This window comes from Schistocerca cancellata, chromosome 5 (genome assembly GCF_023864275.1).
Source record: "Schistocerca cancellata isolate TAMUIC-IGC-003103 chromosome 5, iqSchCanc2.1, whole genome shotgun sequence".
NCBI lineage: Eukaryota > Metazoa > Arthropoda > Insecta > Orthoptera > Acrididae > Schistocerca > Schistocerca cancellata.
In genome coordinates, this window is record NC_064630.1 from 652,105,269 (window position 1) to 652,125,870 (window position 20,602).

Genomic DNA, 20,602 nt, shown 5'->3' on the forward strand with positions numbered 1-20,602 from the left:
ACTTTTTGGTGTGGAGTGGGTGCAGCTGTCAAAGTGGAGGTATTGATGGTGTTTAGATGGAGGTACTGACATAGCCATTTTTGATGTGGAGGCCAACATCAAGGAATGTGGTTTGTTGGGTAGAGTAGGACCAGGTTAAGTGAATGGGAGACAAGATGTTGAGGTTCTGGAGGAATGTGGCTAAGGTGTCCTTACCTTCAGTCCAGCTCACAAAGAGGTCATCAGTGACACTGAACCAGGTGAGGGGTTTGGGATTCTGGGATTGTAGGAAGCGTTCCCATAGATTGCTCATGAATAAATTGGCTGGCATAGGATGGTGTCATGCAGGTGCCCATAGCCGTACCCTAGATTTGTTTGTATGTAATGCCTGCAGAGGAAAAGTAATTTTGATTGAGGATATAGTTGGTCATGGTGACTAGGAAGGAGGTTGTAAGTTTGGAATTCGTTGGGCATTGGGAAAGGCAGTGTTCAATAGTGGTAAGGTTATGGTCATCAGGGATGTTAGTGTAAAGGGAGGTGGCATGCAGGGTACCATGTGGTAAAGGACCAGGAACTGTGGAGAGTTGGTGGAAGAAATGGTTGGTATCATTTATATAAGAGGGTAGGTTTCTGGTAATGGGTGAGGGTATTGGTCTAAGAGAGCAGAGATTGTCTCAGTGGGTGCACAGTAACCAGACACAATGGGAAATTCTGGCCTCATGGCTCATATCCCTGGAATAGACCTAGATGCATGACCTGTTTCATACATTCTCCAACCGCCACCTACTCCAGTCTGGTTATAAGCATTATCTATACCATCAAAGGCAGGGGTACCTGTGAAACCAGTCATGTGATCTACAAGCTAAGCTACAACCACTGTGCTGCACTCTACATGGGCATGACAACCAATAATCTGTCTGTCCACATGAATGGCCACTGATAAACTGTGGCCAAGAAACAATTGGACCACCCCATTGCTGAACATGTTGCCCAACATGACGTTCAATGACTGCTTCACAGTCTGTGTCATCTAGATCCTTCCCACCAACATCAGCTTTCCCAAATTGCACAAATGCGAACTCTACCTGCTATATATTCTATGTTCCTATAACCCTCCTGGCCTCAACCTTCATTAGTCATTGTCTTTACCCATCTAGCCCCTTTCCTGTTCCCTTTCCAGCACTACACAGCCCTCTATTCCACCAACATACCCACTTCTTTTCCACTACTCTGCACTCTCCCAATCCTCCATCTATCTCCACCTCATCCCTGTGCACTCCCACAAGCACCACTTTACCACACCCCTCCCCTACCCTGCTATCCATCCCCCTCCGTGCCCCAGCTTCCTTGTTATCTCCACCATCCAGCTACCTCTCCTATCGTGCACTGCTGCTCGCAGTCTGGCCTCAGCAGCTAGAGAGTATGTGTGTGTGCGCGTGTGTGTGTGTGCGTGTGTGTGTGTGTGTGTGTGTGTGTGTGTGTGCGTGTGTGCGCGTGTGTGTGCGCGTGTGTGTGTGTGCGCGTGTGTGTGTGTGTGCGTGTGTGTGCGTGCGCGTGTGTGTGTGTGTGTGTGTGTGTGTGTGTGTGTGTGTGTGTGTGTGTGCGCGCGCGTGTGTGAGTGCTTGCGCGCATGCGTGTGTGCGTGCTTGCGCGTACGTTCGTGCACGCGTGGGTGTGCCTGTGCATGTGCCTGCATGTGTGCATGTGCATGTTTGGGTGTGGGTGTGGGTGTGTGCGTGTATTGTCTATTTTTGACGAAAAACTTGTAGACCAAAAGCTCGCTTTTTAACAGTATTTTTGTTGTGCATATGTGCATCTCAGCATCTCCACTATATGGTGAGTAGCAGTTATGTTGTTAGTTTAAACAGCTGTTTATCAGTGCCACTGACACTAGTCTATGTAACTCAACTTTGCATTGGTGTGAGAAGTAAATTGGGGCAGTATGTATCTTCCTTCTGGATTCAGTGTATAGCCAGCTATTGTGCTGAGCTTGAGCTGCAGTTCTGCTACAAGCTCCAGGCCAGAGGTAGATGTTATGAGTGCCTCTTCATTGTAAAGAAACTTCAAAATTTGTAAACTTATATATTTGTTTTTCATCGTGAATAAATCTGCTTCAACTGTGCATGAAAAATCCCTTATTTGGATGAAATTGCTCACAGCCAGGGTTTGAGGATTAAATACCATCTTCAGAGGTCACCAAAAACAAGGAAACCAAGATGGATACTATATAAAATTAGTTACAAATAGATGAACATCAGTAATACCTTGGTTGCGTACGAGAAAATATACAAGTCATGTAAACAGTCCAGCAAATTTATAAAGTGGAATATGAGATCCTGTGCAGGTGAGGCATGAAAAAGGTCTTTGAGTCAACCAGTACCACATAGGATAGACAAGGCCTAACCAAAAAAATAGGGATGAATCAACAAATAGTCACTCATTGCCAGACTAATGTAATCTACGAACCAACTGCAAACAGCTCAATGTGTGGCATACTCCTAAGAAAGTAAATGAAGACCTAATTACTGAGGAGTGTCAATTTGTGAACCTCAGAAGTAGCCTACCATGTAAGTGCCCAGCCCACTGCATGCCATGGATACAGAAAGACTGGCCCACAGACTGCCATGCGACCTGCAATAAGACACCTCAGTATACGTATCTGTCATAGAGCTAGGCCTGGTACAGAGCAAACAATAAAAGAAAAATATTCAGTATATAATGCAGTTGTTGTGAAATAAAATTAATAAAATCGCAGTATAAAATTAAGAGTGACCAAACCAACATACTACAAATTAACCATTACAGTGCGAGATATGTCAAATATAGAGAGTACAAAATATTAAGAATAAAAGACTGTGGATGCAGCTAGTGCAGCACAACATGTAAAGTAATCTTTGCTCACTCATTGTTGGAAGAAATTTAACAGATAGTAAAATTAACACAAAATGAAATCAAATTTGCTCAACACCTTCTTGTAAATCACAGAAGATTTCTTAATGTGTCATAATATTGTGTGTGTGTGTGTGTGTGTGTGTGTGTGTGTGTGTGTGTGTGTGTTTAGAGAGAGAGAGAGCGCACAGTTGTACACATCTCTGTAAGTAGGGAAAAAAACGGTTGGTTAAGACAGCAGCGTGACTGGTGAGCATTTCACCACTTCTTTCCCTGTGAATGTGTACGTGTACCTTATAATGTTAAAACTGATTCTTACTCATAGGAGTCACAATTATAATGCAAATCAAATTTTTACCATCACGTAATATGCCTCAGCCAGTAAGAGATTGTGACATAGGCACTTTTCAATTCTAACACTACATACAGGCTGGTAAACTTAATTGAAGTTTATAATACATATGTTGACAATTCTTCATACAGACTTAGTTATAATAAAGTATAAGCTATGATTGTAGTACATATGGTGTTACTTATTTAGACAGATACTATTGTACGTGATTACCATTCAAAAAAATCTTCTACATAACTGTAGCATTTACTTTTCAGATACTCTTTTCCAGATATCTAGGACTACTTTTTAGATTTCAGTCATACTTCCCCTTCCACACTTCATTTATAAATTCCATGCCCATATAATATGGAGTTTTTTCACCTAGTTTTAGTCTGTGGGTAGTCAACATTGTAACTTTCACTTGTACATTGTGCTGGTTGTTTTGTGGTGAAATAAACAATTTCTGCTTTTGCAAAGTTTAATTTCAGGTTGTTATTTTTTATTCGTGTCCACTTTCCCAAGTGTCTGCATAATACGACAGATTAAGTATTCATCACTTTTACAACATGCTATTGCAGTTGTGTCACCCCACACAGAGGATGGTATCAAACTGAACCTGGCATGGTACATCATTGATCCACTATCAAAATAGTGGCCCTAATACTGACTCTTGTGGAAGCCTTGTGTTTCCAGCCAGAGAGAAATTTATTGTGATTGTTGTTAACAAGTGCCCCATTTTTCTGTTTTCCAAGTATAGTGACGTCCGGTAAAAAGATTTTCCTTGAAAACCATAACATGTCAATTTTTGAAGAGGTAGGCCATGCTGTACTGTATCTAAAGCTTTGATAAGATCGCAAAAGGTGCCTTATACACACATTCTATCATCAAAACATCTGCTAGCTTTTATGATCAATTCATTTATTGAGTGGGTTGTGCTGCAGTCATTCCTGAAACCATACTGATTGCGTAAAGTAATGCTGTGGGATGAATTGTTATTTTCTTTCTGATCACATGCAAATACTTTTTAGAAAAGTTGTAACAGTGAGATAGGCCTATAATTTTGAATTTTTTCGTGTTGCCCTTTTTGTCAATTGGCTGAATTTCAGTATATTTTATTCAGTCTGGGAAACATCCCTCAGCAAAAGACATTTTGAGTGTGGATGTGCAGTACTATGACAGACTACTTTTATAATTCTAGTGGAAACCTGATCCTGACCACAGAGTTTAAAATTTTTAGGGACATCATGATTTACGTAATGTTAGAGATTGAAACATGGAAAAAATTGAAACCTGAGCAATTTCTCTCTGTCGTACTAGGCTTTGTCATACTAGACTTTGTACTTGGTGGTGAGCAGTTCATGATTGCATTACAATTTATGTAATTACATATGGTACCGGGATCTGTAACAGCTGTACATTTATCATTTGTTCATAGGGGAATTTTCTCAGTGTTTCATTGCCAGATTCACTCCTTACAACAGAACAAACAGCGTTTGATTTGTTTTAAGCATTGAAAATGGATCTATTGTTTTCAGTACACTTTGCTAATTTAACTATGTTGTCATACATAAAAGAAATTCTGGGTTTTGTTTAACTTTTGCCTCCAACTGCAGTTCCCTCTTCCTGATGCTAAACTAAGGTGTTCATTCATGTTATTTTTCCTGGTACTTTTTTTTTTTTATTTGGGAACGCCACATGGTTGAATTATATTATGCTACCGGATGTTTGATTTGCAATCTACTGTGCATTGTGCAAGTATATACACGAGGTGGTGTCACATGTAAAATTTTCTCTACAATCTTTAATATTTGCTGTTAAATGTTTTGCACTGTTGGTAGTATCAATTCATATTCAGTGTCTCATCATGCCAAAATGAAAGTGTAATTTTAACAGCAATGTAAAAAGTGAGTTTACTTGTACCATTACCGAAAGTGAGTTTACTTTTATCATAGCCAGTGGAGAAAATTGTATGGCACATTGTGCAAATTAAACTTTGCTGTTGGGCACAGCAGAATGTCTGACATTGTGAATCACATTATGACGAAGAAATATCGTATGGGTGTTAAATGAAAATGCACTTCCTGGTAAAATACGTGAGAGTGAAAAGTATGGTGACAGTGCAGCAGAATAATTGTAAAAAGTCATCTGAGATCATCTGATTGCTTGATGCAAAGGTAAATTACTATGCTCATTAAATTTTCTCAGTACAATTTGTGACACTTTTTTTCCCCTCAATTATCCCATGGATTTTTTAAAACTTTTTCTGCCTCTTTTTTAATAAAAATGAAATGGGCTCATGGTACAAGACTCACTAATTCCTTTTGTTGCCCATGCTCTACATTTATGAGAACCGGTCTGTAGTGTTGGGAAAGGGAAGCTTTCATTGAATACACTCTTGAATTCAGTTGAAAAGTTATTCTAGTTGTCATCTGTTGAAGTGCAGAAATATAGACCTGTATCTCTAACGTCGATCAGTTGTAGAATTTTGGAACACGTATTATGTTCAAGTATAATGACTTTTCTGGAGACTAGAAATCTACTCTGCAGGAATCAGCATGGGTTTCAAAAAAGACAATTGTGTGAAACCCGGCTCGCACTATTCGTCCACGAGACTCGGAGGGCCATAGACACGGGTTCCCAGGTAGATGCCGTGATTCTTGACTTCCGCAAGGCATTTTATACAGTTCCCCACAGTCATTTAATGAACAAAGTAAGAGCATATGGACTATCAGACCAATTGTGTGATTGGATTGAAGAGTTCCTAGATAACCGAACACAGAATGTTGTTCTCAGTGGAGAGAAGTCTTCCAAAGTAAGAGTGATTTCAGGTGTGCTGCAGGGGAGTGTCATAGAACCATTGCTATTCACAATATATATAAATGACCTCGTGGATAACATCGGAAGTTCACTGAGGCTTTTTGCGGATGATGCTGTAGTATATGGAGAGGTTGTAACAATGGAAAATTGTACTGAAATGCAGGAGGATCTGCAATGAATTGACGCATGGTGCAGGGAATGGCAATTGAATCTCATTGTAGACAAGTGTAATGTGCTGCAAATTCATAGAAAGAAAGATACTTTATAATTTAGCTACAATGTAGCAGGTCTGCAGCTGGAAGCAGTTAATTCCATAAATTATCTGGGAGTAGGCATTAGGAGTGATTTAAAATGGAATGACCGTATAAAATTAATCGTCGGTAAATCAGATGCCAGACTGAGATTCATTGGAAGAATCCTAAGGAAATTCAGTCCGAAAACAAAGGAAGTAGGTTACAGTACACTCGTTTGCCCACTGCTTGAGTACTGCTCAGCAGTGTGGGATCCGTCCCAGAAAGGGTTGATAGAAGAGATAGAGAAGATCCAACGGAGAGCAGCGTGCTTCATTACAGGATCAATTAGTAATTGTGAAAGTGTTACGGAGATGATAGATAAACTCCAGTGGAAGACTCTGCAGGAGAGACGCTCAGTAGCTTGGTACGGGCTTTTGTTGAAGTTTGAAGAACATACCTTCACCGAGGAGTCAAGCAGTATATTTCTCCCTCCTACACATATCCCGCGAAGAGACCATGAGGATAAAATCAGAGAGATTAGAGCCCACACAGAGGCATACCGACAATCTTTCTTTCCACGAACAATACGAGACAGGAATAGAAGGGAGAACCGATAGAGATACTCAAGGTACCCTCTGCCACACACCATCAGGTCGCTTGCAGAGTATGGATGTAGATGTAGATGTAGAAGTGTGATTGCTGACTGACCATGTGATGAGGCTGTTTTTTAATAAATACCTTCACACTTTGCTTACATCTCTTTGTTGCACAGGTTGAATTTAATTTTGATTTGATACAAATAGTGCTGCATGGTCTGAAACTCCTAAATCTTGTACCATTTTTTCTTTTCCACTGTAATTGTAACTTCCTGCAACATTATCAATAAATGTTGAAGCAGTTGCTGCAGTTCTTGTGCACTGATAAAAATTTAGATTTAACCCATTTGCGGCTATCAAGTTCTTAAAGTGCGAAGAAAATTTGTCATCAGTTCTTTCACCTGTTTTGAAGTCAGCATATACGATGGCTGTTCACTAAAGAACGATCATAATTTTTTTTTTTTTACAGCATGCCCTTACTCATTCTCATAATTTTGATGGTCCTACTCAAAGTAGTCTCCCATGATTGCAATGCATGTGTCCCAGAATTTCTGCGTCGCCAAATACATGCTGCAAACAATTTTTTCAGTGGTCCTTCAAAATTGCCTCTGCAGCCTTCACCACTGCTTTTGATGATTGATAATACCTCCCATGAAGGCATTTCTTCATGTTAGGGAATAGAAGAAAGTCACATGGGGCTAAATCCGGACTAAAGGGAGAGTGAGGGACGGATTTCTCTTTGATTTCCGCAAGATATTCAGCAACAACATTGGCAATATGCGGCCGCCCATTATAGTGATGCAGCATCCAGCCTGCTTCACGGAAATGTGGTCTTTTACGTCTGATATGGACTTGCAATGTTTTCAGGACATCCCTGTAGTATTGTCCAGTTACTGATATGTTCAGGTACAACATGCTGATAAAACATTCCATGAATATCAAAGGATGAGATGACCATAACTTTCCCAGCAGAAGCAACCACTTTGCTTTTTTGGGGGTTGGTGATGAAGATGATTTCCACTCTGAACTTTGCTGTTTGCTCTCAGGATCAAAATGATGTAGCCAAGTTTCATCAGCAGTGATTACATTTGAAAGAAAGTCTGGATTTTCCTCTAACATCAACTTAAACTGCATGCACACCTGTACGCACAAATCCTTTTGTTCAAGCAGTAACTGAAGCACCCCACCTTCCTTTGAAACTGAAACATTTTAATCACCTTCGAGCTGTGCTGTAGGGAAGAACAGACTCTCCATAGACCTCCTGTAACATTGTATAGGCCTCAGCTGAAGATTTGTTGAGTCAAAAGCAGAATTTCAAAGCCGCATATTGTTCCTCGGGTTACCCCATTGCAGCGGTAGGCGATCCTGAACTTTTCCGACTTTGATTAGATTAGATTAGATTTACTTTCATTCCAATTGATCCGTAGTGAGGAGGTCCTCCAGGATGTGGAACATGTCAGAAAAACAATAATACATGACAAATATTTACAACTAAAACAAATAAGCTAATGTACCATTCCACAGGTCCCAAGTGGAATGATCGTCATATTTTAATGAACACTAAGAGTCATTTTACAACTACTAATGCACTGAATTTAAAATAAAAAAGTTTTTTATTTATTTATAAGGTAATAAACATGTAATACAACTACTGAAATACTTATTTACAATGAACACATTACTGCACTGAAATGGTGCAGAAGTTAGATTATACTTACACACACACACACACACACACACACACACACACACACACACACACACAGAGACACACAAATTTTCAGTGAACACATTACTGCACTGAAATTGTGCAGAAGTTATGTTGTACTTATATACAAATCAGTTGGTTTTACTAAGAAATTCATCAATGGAGTAGGAGGAGTTGGCCACCAATAAATCCTTTAGGCTTCTCTTAAACTGAATTTCATTGGTTGTTAAGCTTTTTATGGCTGCTGGCAAGTTATTGAAAATGTGTGTTCCTGAATAATGCACACCTTTTTGTACAAGACTAAGTGACTTTAAATCCTTGTGAAGATTATTCTTATTTCTAGTATTGATTCCATGAATTGAGCTGTTGGTTTGAAAAAGTGATATATTTTTAATGACAAATTTCATTAAGGAATAAATATATTGGGAAGCTGTAGTTAGTATCCCTAGTTCGCTAAACAGGCTTCTGCAGGATGTTCTTGAGTTCACACCACATATAATTCTTACTGCACGTTTTTGCCTGCCTCTAAGAGGCGGGAACCAGGAGTCTCAGCAATGAAACTACTGCAGTGTGTTTGTTGCACATTAAGCTAACAGAATATCATAAGATTAAATTTTAGCATGAGAAATTATGACCATAAAAAATTTGATCATTCTTTATTGAACAGCACTTGTATAACTAGTTTCTTATTCATTTTGTTAGATTTTAATTTATGTAACTATGTTTCAAATTTATCTAAGAATACAGAGATTATATAGTGCCTGCAAAAGCGATGTAAACTGACGATTAACATTTTTTACTCTTAAGTTTAATACAAATACTTTCAAATGTCAATTCTTCATTTAGAATGCTAATATATGTCTGATTTCATAGTCTACCAAGGAATGAACTGGTATCAAGAGCCACCATACCCATTAGGTTTACAAAACCTGGCAGTCAGCTTTTAGCTGTAAGTTTACCGGGGAGACTGATATTTTCATTTTTAAGCCAATGTTCATTTAGACATCCTAACTTCAATGACTGTCTCATATTTTCTAGCAGAATAATGTGAATATCGTAAAGCTTACTGATCATTTCTTCAGACCGATCTCCGATGTGCAAATGCAAAATGAAATTACTCCTGCATACATTATCAGGTAAAGCATTTTTAAAATTAGTTTGATTACAAGGTAATGGAACTTCCAACTGTGGTCTCTATACTTGTCCTGGGTTGTTAATGTTGGGCTGAATCTGGATGTAATTGGCCACTTTCACTAGTTTCCATGTGTGTGAGCATTTAGGGCAATAGCTTGTTTGTTTTCACAGTTTATATATCGTTTATATCTGATGCAAGCGTGTTGTTACCAGATCAGTGTAGGTGTTTCCATGAATTGTGACTTTAGCGTTTTTGAAATTGTTGACGTCAAGCATGGAACATGCAAAAAACCTAAACTAACTCAACTTAAAAAGCCAAATAGATCAGCTGTTAGTGGTTGCAGCCTGGGGTATGGTTTTAAAAGGAGACTAAAGTCATACAATGTTACTGATTAGTATGGGGATGTTAATGGACCACTCAGGGATGGTGTCTCATGGTTTCTCAAAATATTGCCAGCAATCTCACCCATTATCAACAGAAAACACACACGGGATGTGCATTTCACAAAACAATAGCATGGTTGTAGAACAGCAAACTCAAATCAAATTGATACAAGCGTACTATCCGTAGTCGGAGGCAAATTTCACTTCTTTCAATTTTTGAAAAGTTTTGAGAATTCTGTTTACAGTAGAATACTGCCTCATTTTTTCATAGTAGAACCTACTAACTGCCAATTAGTTTGGCTTTTGTAAATGAATCTCTAAAGCTAAAGTTCTATATGTTTAACTGTCCTGTGATGACTTTAGCAAGGACTTTGATTGTGTGAACTTTAAAATTTTACTTAGGGAAACTGAAATATTGAAGTGTTACTGACGTCACCCTTGCATGGATAGGATCTTACTTTATAACTGAAAGTAGAGGGTAAAATGAACAATTTTACATACTTCATGTCACTGTTCTCTCAGATAAATTTAAGAGTGTCTTATCCAGCCAAAAAAGATATCAAGAACACATTGTAAAGTATGCAAGGCCTCCTCAAAGATCTTGGAATTCACACACTCCTGATTCTCAGTGCATTTACTTCTTAACGATGTTTCTTGTAAGTTGTTGATGAGTGATTTGCATGTAAAGTTCTTCAATGGACCGTAATTGTACCTTCTCTCTGTGATGTAGAACAAGTTAGTCTTACAGTAATAGCACACTGTATTAGTGAAAAATATGGCACATGCACGTGCCATATTTTTCACTGAGATTTTAACTTCATTCTATTAAGTTCTTAATACACTATTATGTAATCAAAAGTATCTGGGCACCCCCAAAAACATACTTACTCATATTAGGTGCATTGTGCTGCCAACATATAGCCAGGTACTCCATATCAGTTATTAGATACTGTGAGAAGGCAGAATGGGGCCTCCGCAGAATTCACGGACTTTAAATGTGGCGAGGTGATTGGGCGCCACTTGTGACACACGTCTGTACGCAAGATTTCCATGCTCCGAAACATCCTTAGGTCCACTGTTTTCGACGTGATAATGAAGTGGAAACGTGAAGGGACATGTACAGCACAAAAGTGTACAGGATAACCTCTTCTGTTGACTGACAGAGACCATAGACAGTTGAAGAGGGTCATAATGTGTAATAGGCATACGTCTATCCAGACCATCGCAGATGAATTCCAAACTGTGTCAGGATCCACTGCGAGTACTATGACAGGCGAGAGGTGAGAAAATTTGAATTTCATGGTCGAGCAGCTGCTCATAAGCCACATATCATGCCCATAAATGCCAAATGATGCCTCACTTGGTGTAAGGAGAGTAAACATTGGATGATTGAACAGTGGAGAAATGTTGTGTGGAGTGACGAATCACAGTACACAATGTGCCGATCCGATGGCAGGATGTGGATACGGCAATTGCCCGATGGACATCATCTCCATTGCGTGTAGTGCCAACAGTTAAATTCGGAGCCGGTGGTGTTATAGTGTGGTCATGTTTTTCATGGAGGGCCTTGCACCTCTTATTGTTTGCATGGCACTATCACAACACATGCCTACATTGACGTTTTAAGCACCTTCTTGCTTCCCACTGTTGAAGAGCAACTTGGGGATGGCAGTTGCATCTTTCAGCATGATCGAGCACCTGTTCATAATGCACGGCCTGTGACGGAGTGGTTACATGACAATAACATCTCTTTAATGGACTGGCCTGCACAGAGTCCTGATCTGAATCCTATAAAACACTTTTGAGATCTATTGGAATGCCAACTTCGTGCCAAGCCTCACTGGCCAACATCGATATCTCTCTTCAGTGCAGCACTCTGTGGAGAATGGGCTGCCACTCCTCAAGAAACCTTCCAACACCATATTGAATTCCAGCATTACCGATGGAGGGTGCCATGAACTTGTAAGTAATTTTCAGCCAGGTGTCCAGATACTTTTGATCACATAGTGTATCTTTGGGTAGGTGGTCAATGAGTTTTGTGGCTGAATACTTAATTTATTTCTGTGCCACGCCACACCACATGGTGTGCTGAATAAAGGAAAGTAATTTCTCCACCTTGTATTTTATTTATGAACTTTCCTATAAGCAAATTATGATGTATTGTGAGGCTGTTATCAGTATGCAGAACTATTTAAAGAACTGCCTACAAGAGGTTCTAGATTTGACAATACATGTCATGTTTATTACCCACTTCTGTGCAATTTTTTTTCCTCAGTTATAAGCTACCACAGAATATGATGCCATAAACCTTAGTGACTGAAAATTGAAGAAGTTAGCTAAGATCCGTTATATGTGACATCCAATTCAAGTTCTTATCAGTATAAACTTATAAACATGTATAATATTCTGTTTCACATATTGGTTCACTTTCATGCATTATTTCTAATGATGATGTGTTCAGATTTTTTGTACAAATTACAATTCTTCAGCAGAATCGACAGATGTTTTGTCTGAAGCATTTTCTTTGTTTTATCACAGATGACACTCTAATCAGAGGAATAGAAATGTGTACATAACCATAATTTAGGGCTACTCTATGGCCCTTGAATATCCAATGGCACATAGGGTCCCACATCCATATTGTGATGGTAGGACAGGCCAGTATTTCGTAACTTGTAATTGGGAGCACCATTCACAACATTGTATTCCTCCAATATAACGAATGGGGGGCTTCTTGACACACAACTGTGGCCATGACTTGAGGCAGACATTACTCTACTTTTCCAGTTTGAGTAAGTTTTCAAATGCAGTACCACCAACTTCAAAACACTTAGTGATCCACTTTCCAAATGACTGTACACAGGACAGAAGCATATATGCGGAAATGTCAGCACAAGCATTTCTGATGCAGTCAGCCATGTCTTCAAGGCCTGTTTCCACTTGCTGATACAGCTTACCTTTTGAATATACCCACAGAAAGAAATCAGGTGATATCAAATTCAGTGACTTACGGGTCAAATAATAGGGTCACCTATGGCGATCCTCTGACTAGTATAAACACAGTCTAATACCACCCATACTTCATTTGCATAATGCACTGGGCAACTGTCGTGCTACAACCAAATACATTGTTATGTCCCGGGCAACATCCTGCTGTAGTACCAGTAGTTCCTGTTCCAAAAACATTCAATATTTGCGTCCATTCAACGTGCCATCGATAAAATACGGACCAGTGAGTTTTTCCTCGTGATACCACACCGTACATCAACTGACTAAGGACATTGGTGGTCAACTTGCTGTAACCAGTGGGGTTTGTCTACACTCCAGTAATGCATATTATGCCAGTTAACGTGACCATGATTTGTGAAGGTAGACATATTGGAAAACAGTACCTCGGCAAAGAATGTGGAGGGTTGTTTGCATTTGTTGATGTGTCCATTCACAAAACACTATCCAGTTATGGAAATTGGCGCCATAAAGTTCGTGATGCAGTGACACTTGGTATGAATGACACTTAGGACGATGCTGTATTGTAACAATACCACCTACGAACATACCAGAATAGTGGCGTAATTGGTGGGTACTTATCTGTGGGTCATGGTGCACTGCTACTAGTACAACTAGTTCATTAGCTTCACCTGTAACATGTTTGCTTTGTGCTCTTTTGCTGGTCTGTACACTGCTATCAGACATACTCATTCACACAGAACCTTGTAAAAGAATGAATGAGAGTGTGTTTTCTCTGGAAAATGCTCAGCATAAAAGGCAACAGTAGCCTCAACATTTCCCTACGTTTTGTGTAAATCCAGATCATTTCAATTTTTTTCTTCTGTAGTTGCAGCATTCACTGTCCACTTGCACATCTGTTCTTCAAATTATAATTAGATGTGCAGGTGCTAAACATTGCACAAGTACTGTAATATTTATAGCTGATATCTGTTCCATGTTGCACAATATGTGAGCTCCAGTCACAGTGCACTGCATGTTGTGATATGTCATAGTTCACTATGTGGCCACGGTGGCACACTGAGTAGTCCTCTGTTCGATATGTTGCAGGTGTACGACATTGTGAATGGGGTTTTATGAAATACTGACCTGTCCTACCCTTACAGCATGGAGGTAGGGTCCCATGTGCCATTGGATATTCAAGGGCTGTGGAGTAGCATGTCATGAATTACAATTGTGTATCCATTACTATTCCTCCGGTTACAGAACCATCTGTGGTGAAATGAAGAAAATGCTCCAGACAGAACGTTTGTAGATTTTGCCATACAGTCGTAATCTGCAATAAAAAATGGGGGCTTCCATTGAAGATTTCAAAGTTGCACCCAGAACCCAGGCACTGGGTGGGGATGGCGATCGAGTGTGATGTCATGGGATGTCCTCCTCTGAGACAAACAAATTGGAATTATAACCTTTTTTGATCTGATGTGTAGCGTCTTCAGTTAAAATAAACGCTGTGATATCATTTCCAGTTGGGAAATCACAACACAGTACATAAAAATAATTATATGTGCTCTTGTTTAAGGCTCAGTGTGGGGTTCTGTATTTGTGGACTGGGCAAGGTGGCAATGTGGTAAGACACTGGGCTTGAAGTCAGGAAGATGGTGGTTCAGATCTCCATCCGATCATGCAGATTCCTTTGAAAGTCATGGCCAATTTTCTTCCCTGTCGTTCCTCAGTTCAAGCTTGTATCCAATGTCCTTGACACTGACAGGGGATTAAACTTCAGTATTCCTCGTTCCTTTATTATATTTCTAGAACAAAGTTTTTCAGTAAGATCTTATCACTCATAAGGAAAGAAATTGTGGCTCCATATTAATTCAAATGGAAATTGGTAAATAGTATGTTTATCTAGATTTAAGGGTTGAAGATTCCAGTTAGCTGCATGAAATTAGTGATGTTTGATTTTAACAGATCTTTACTCACTGTATGTGGTAAGTTATAAGTGTATGCTGGGTTGAGATTTAAACCTGGGTCCACGCATTCCGTCCGCAGCTCGTGGTCGTGCGGTAGCGTTCTCGCTTCCCACGCCCGGGTTCGATTCCCGTCGGGGTCAGGGATTTTCTCTGTCTCGTGATGACTGGGTGTTATGTGATGTCCTTAGGTTAGTTAGGTTTAAGTAGTTCTAAGTTCTAGGGGACTGATGACCATAGATGTTGTCCGTGAAAGGCAAGGATCAAGGTTTGAGCCCTAGCCACATCTGATCAAAGCAGAGAGTGCTTTCACTCATGTTGGTGTATATAAGTGTAGGTCATAGAGAATGGTCTGCATGTGGTTCATTTTGGTGATCAGGAAGAGATGAGTGAATTTTCCATAGAGATTGTGAAAGTCTTTGTCTCTGAAAATGGTCTGTGACTGAAGAATTGATTATATTTATTGTATTATAAATAGAAACACTTGTATATGTATCAAGAGTCATTAATTCACTCTCTCAGTCTTCTCCCATAGCCAACAGAGATTGACAAGCAGTTGAAACTGACTGAAGTGCTATACCATTCTGTTCCTAACACACGGTGTTTGAAATGAAATGAAATGAAATGAAGTAAGACTGTCAGCACTAAAATGTAATAAAAGCAACAGTAGTTGTATGCAGAAGTTTCTGTGTAATGAAATTGATGTGAATGTTTGATAGAAAACAGTTACATCTTGCCACTGAATATTGTGTATACTAAAATTTTGGTACCACTCCCCACCTTCTTCAAAAGTGTATTGAAATGTTGTCTTCAAAGTATGACTTAAAAATATGAATCACATATAAAGTGTCTAGTTAGTCTGGTCGTCATGAAATAAAAATCAGCTTTCAGAGAAGTATAATTAATTTTAAAAAAATATTGAAGTCGGTTTCTGTTGCTTCCATTATAAGACTTCATATATCAGTGGTCTGTTATTTCCTCCCCAAACATTTGATGTTTGTGGTTACATTTTGTTGCCTATTGAATATAGTTATTGTATTAAGTGACTGACATAATAGGTATATTAGTTATCAGGTTATCGTCATGTAGTGCTTTGATTTCATCTATATGGAAAGATCAACCCATATCCTACTTTTTTCATTTCTTTTGAGAAAATTAGGCTAGCACTAATATCCGGAATGACCTGAAAGGATTTATTTACTGTACTTCCAGACTATATGGCAAATCTGAAGGACAAACAGGTTCTACAAAAATAAGTTACAGGTGTATGCTTTTTTTCTGTATTTGTTGAGGAAATTAACTGCAAGCTGTTCATGTTATGTATCTTTCTTCTGTTTTCATATTATATTGACAATTTTGATTGTCATGCATTGTTAATTAATTTTACTTAATTTCATTTTGATTTTATAGTAGCTGAAACCCTCAGAAGTTAGGAAAACAATATTGAAATGACATATTTGGTACATTACTTGTTGCAGAAGCATATGGCTCTGCAACAAGAGCATTACTCACTCCAGGAACAGTGTCGCGAACATGAATTAGCTTTGGAAGAAATTGGAGGAGAACTACGGCGTGCTAAGCTCCAACTTGATGAACTGCGTGAAGAAGCAGCAGTAGGAGCAGGACTGGGGCGTGCACCGGATGCAACCTGGGCACCCGACAAAGAAGCGACTTCCTGTCGTGCCTGCTCTCGAGAATTTAGCATCAAACGTCGTAAGGTCTGTATGTAAAAGTTATTTCATGTTTGTTATTATGTAAATTTTCCTTAAAACTCATTACCACATTCATTTTTAACTGTGTGTACCAGTAATTGAATTTTGAAGTTATATATTATACTGTATGGTTAAATGATGATGGCGTCCTCTTGGGTAAAATATTCCGGAGGTAAAATAGTCCTCCATTCGGATCTCCGGGCGGGAACTACTCAAGAGGACGTCCTTATCAGGAGAAAGAAAACTGGTGTTCTACGGATCGGAGCGTGGAATGTCAGATCCCTTAATCGGGCAGGTAGGTTAGAAAATTTAAAAAAGGAAATGGATAGGTTAAAGTTAGATATAGTGGAAATTAGTGAAGTTCGATGGCAGGAATAACAAGACTTCTGGTCAGGTGAATACAGGGCTATAAATACAAAATCAAATAGGGGTAATGCAGGAGTAGGTTTAAAAATGAATAAAAAAAATAGGAGTGCGGGTACGCTATTACCAACAGCATAGTGAACGCATTATTGTGGCCAAGATAGACACGAAGCCTATGCCTACTACAGTAGTACAAGTTTAAATGCCAACTAGCTCTGCAGATGATGATGAAATTGATGAAATGTATGATGAGATAAAAGAAATTATTCAGGTAGTGAAGGGAGACGAAAATTTAATAGTCATGGGTGACTGGAATTCGAGAGTAGGAAAAGGTAGAGAAGGAAACATGGTGGGTGAATATGGATTGGGGGAGAGAAATGAAAGAGGAAGCCGTCTGGTAGAATTTTGCACAGAGCATAACTTAATCATAGCTAACACTTGGTTCAAGAATCATAAAAGAAGGTTTTATACATGGAAGAATCCTGGAGATACTAGAAGGTATCAGATAGATTATATAATGGTAAGACACAGATTTAGGAACCAGATTTTAAATTGTAAGACATTTCCAGGGGCAGATGTGGACCCTGACCAAAATCTATTGGTCATGAACTGTAGATTAAAACTGAAGAAACTGCAAAAAGGTGGGAATTTAAGGAGATGGGACCTGGATAAACTGACTAAACCAAAGGTTGTACAGAGTTTCAGGGAGAGCATAAGGCAACAACTGACAGGAATGGGGGAAAGAAATACAGTAAAAGAGGAATAGGTAGCTCTGAGGGATGAAGTAGTGAAGGCAGCAGAGGATCAAGTAGGTAAAAAGACGAGGGCTAGTAGAAATCCTTGGGTAACAGAAGAAATATTGAATTTAATTGATGAAAGGAGAAAATATAAAAACGCAGTAAATGAAGCAAGGCAAAAAGGAATACAAACGTCTCAAAAAGGAGATCGACAGGAAGTGCGAAATCGCTAAGCAGGGATGGCTAGAGGACAAATGTTAAGGATGTAGAGGCTTATCTCACTAGGGGTCAGATCGATACTGCCTACAGGAAAATTAAAGAGACCTTTGGAGGTAAGAGAACCACTTGTATGAATATCAAGAGCGTTGATGGAAACCCAGTTCCAAGCAAAGAAGGGAAAGCAGAAAGGTGGAAGGAGTATATAGAGTATATACAAGGGCGATGTACTTGAGGACAATATTATGGAAATGGAAGAGGATGTAGATGAAGAAGAAATGGAAGAGGATGTAGATGAAGAAGAAATGGGAGATACGATACTGCGTGAAGAGTTTGACAGAGCACTGAAAGACCTGAGTCGAAACAAGGCCCAGGGGGTAGACAACATTCCATTGGAACTACTGACGGCCTTGGGAGAGCCAGTCATGACAAAACTCTACCATCTAGTGAGCAAGATGTACGAGACAGCCGAAATACCCTCAGACTTCAAGAAGAATATAATAATTCCAATCCCAAAGAAAGCAGGTGTTGATAGATGTGAAAATTAACGAACTATCAGTTTAATAAGTCACAGCTGCGAAATACTAACACGACTTCTTTACAGACGAATGGAAAAACTGGTAGAAGCCGACCTCGGCGAAGATGAGTTTGGATTCCGCAGAAATATTGGAACACGTGAGGCAATACTGACCCTATGACTTACCTTAGAAAATAGATTAAGGAAAGGCAAACCTACATTTCTAGCATTTGTAGACTTAGAGAAAGCTTTTGACAATGTTGACTGGAATACTTTGTTTCAAATTCTAGAGGTGGCAGGGGTAAAATACAGGGAGCGAAAGGCAACTTACAATTTGTACAGAAACCAGGTGGCAGTTACAGAGGGGCATGAAAGGGAAGCAATGGTTGGGGAGGGAGTGAGACAGGGTTGTAGCCTCTCCCCGATGTTATTCAATCTGTATATTGAGCAAGCAGTAAAGGAAACAAAAGAAAAATTCGGCGTAGGTATTAAAGTCCATGGAGAAGAAATAAAAACGTTGAGGTTCGCCGACAACATTGTAATTCTGACAGAGACAGCAAAGGACTTGGAAGAGCAGTTGAACGGAATAGACAGTGTCTTGAAAGGAGGATATAAGATGAACATCAACAAAAGCAAAATGAGGATAATGGAATGTAGTCGAATTAAGTCGGCTGATGCTGAGGGAATTAGATTAGGAAATGAGACACTTAAAGTAGTAAAGGAGTTTTGCTATTTGGGGAGCAAAATAAGTGATGGTGGTTGAAGTAGAGAGGACATAAAATGTAGACTAGCAATGGCAAGGAAAGCGTTTCTGAAGAAGATAAATTTGTTAACATCGAGTATAGATTTAAGTGTCAGGAAGTCGTTTCTGAAAGTATTTGTATGGAGTGTAGTCATGTATGGAAGTGAAACATGGATGATAAATAGTTTGGACAAGAAGAGAATAGAAGCTTTCAAAATGTGGTGCTACAGAAGAATGCTGAAGATTAGATGGGTAGATCACATAACTAATGAGGAGGTATTGCATAGAATTGGGGAGAAGAGAAGTTTGTGGCACAACTTGACAATAAGAAGGGACCGGTTGGTAGGACATGTTCTGAGGCATCAAGGGATCACAAATTTAGCATTGGAGGGCAGCGTGGAGGGTAAAAATTGTAGAGGGAGACCAAGAGATTAATACACTAAGCAGATTCAGAAGAATGTAGGTTGCAGTAAGTACTGGGAGATGAAGAGGCTTGCACAGGATAGAGTAGCATGGAGAGCTGCATCAAACCAGTCTCAGGACTGAAGACAATAACAACAACAACATATTATCATCCTGATGTATTTCCTGTAAGAACTGAAGTTTTATTTTTGCAGGGCATACATTTCATTTTCATACACAAATTTATGGGAAAGTAGCTCTCCAAATTTTCTGTATGTACCTTATTTTTGTAAGATACCCAAGCTGTGTCACAGGGATCTGGTTTACTGCGGGGAAACATAAATTTTCACCCAGGTACCTAAACATGAGATACTGAAATGTTTCATCACTCATAAAGGAATGTAGGCTCGCAGAATTTTGAGCATGATCAAACATGCTAAGTGTTCAAGACTAATAAACATTACTTAAAAGAAGTAGGTGTTTTCTGATACATCTATGCCAAACATTTGCTTTTCCTACACCTAGATTATTTCTGTAGACATTCTTAAATCGCTACAGACAGATACTGCTAGATACTTGAATACTTGATTATTGTGGCTAATACCAGTGACTGAAGATGAATTTTTATCAGATATGGCAGATAACTATGCATCATATGTTTTATGTGATGTCAGCTGCCACAGCGCATCCCTTTTTCAATGGCACATCACACTTCTCCAAGTTGGGATGCTGCAGTAAGGAATAACTGCTAAGCTAGTAGATATAGTTCACACAAGGTAGCTTGGAACCTGCACAGAAACACATTCTCATTGTGGTTGCTGGACAAGTCCATCCCTGTGTTCTGAAAGGGTGTCTGGCTCAGTTGTATGTTGCCTGCTGTGCTGTGCACTTCATCTGTTATCAGTAGTTGACCCATTTATCAA

At 39.3% G+C, this 20,602-nt stretch overlaps 1 protein-coding gene across 4 annotated transcripts in view; it reads left to right on the plus strand.

Annotated features, from left to right (window-relative positions):
* The window catches only part of LOC126187445 (RUN and FYVE domain-containing protein 2), a 154,550-nt gene that overhangs the window by 121,976 nt on the left and 11,972 nt on the right, over positions 1-20,602 (plus strand). For all 4 annotated transcript variants that reach the window (XM_049928529.1, XM_049928532.1, XM_049928530.1 and 1 more), the window contains one exon: positions 16,469-16,708. In XM_049928529.1, coding sequence (XP_049784486.1) covers positions 16,469-16,708 — 240 coding nt within the window. The remainder of the gene's footprint in view (positions 1-16,468; positions 16,709-20,602) is intronic.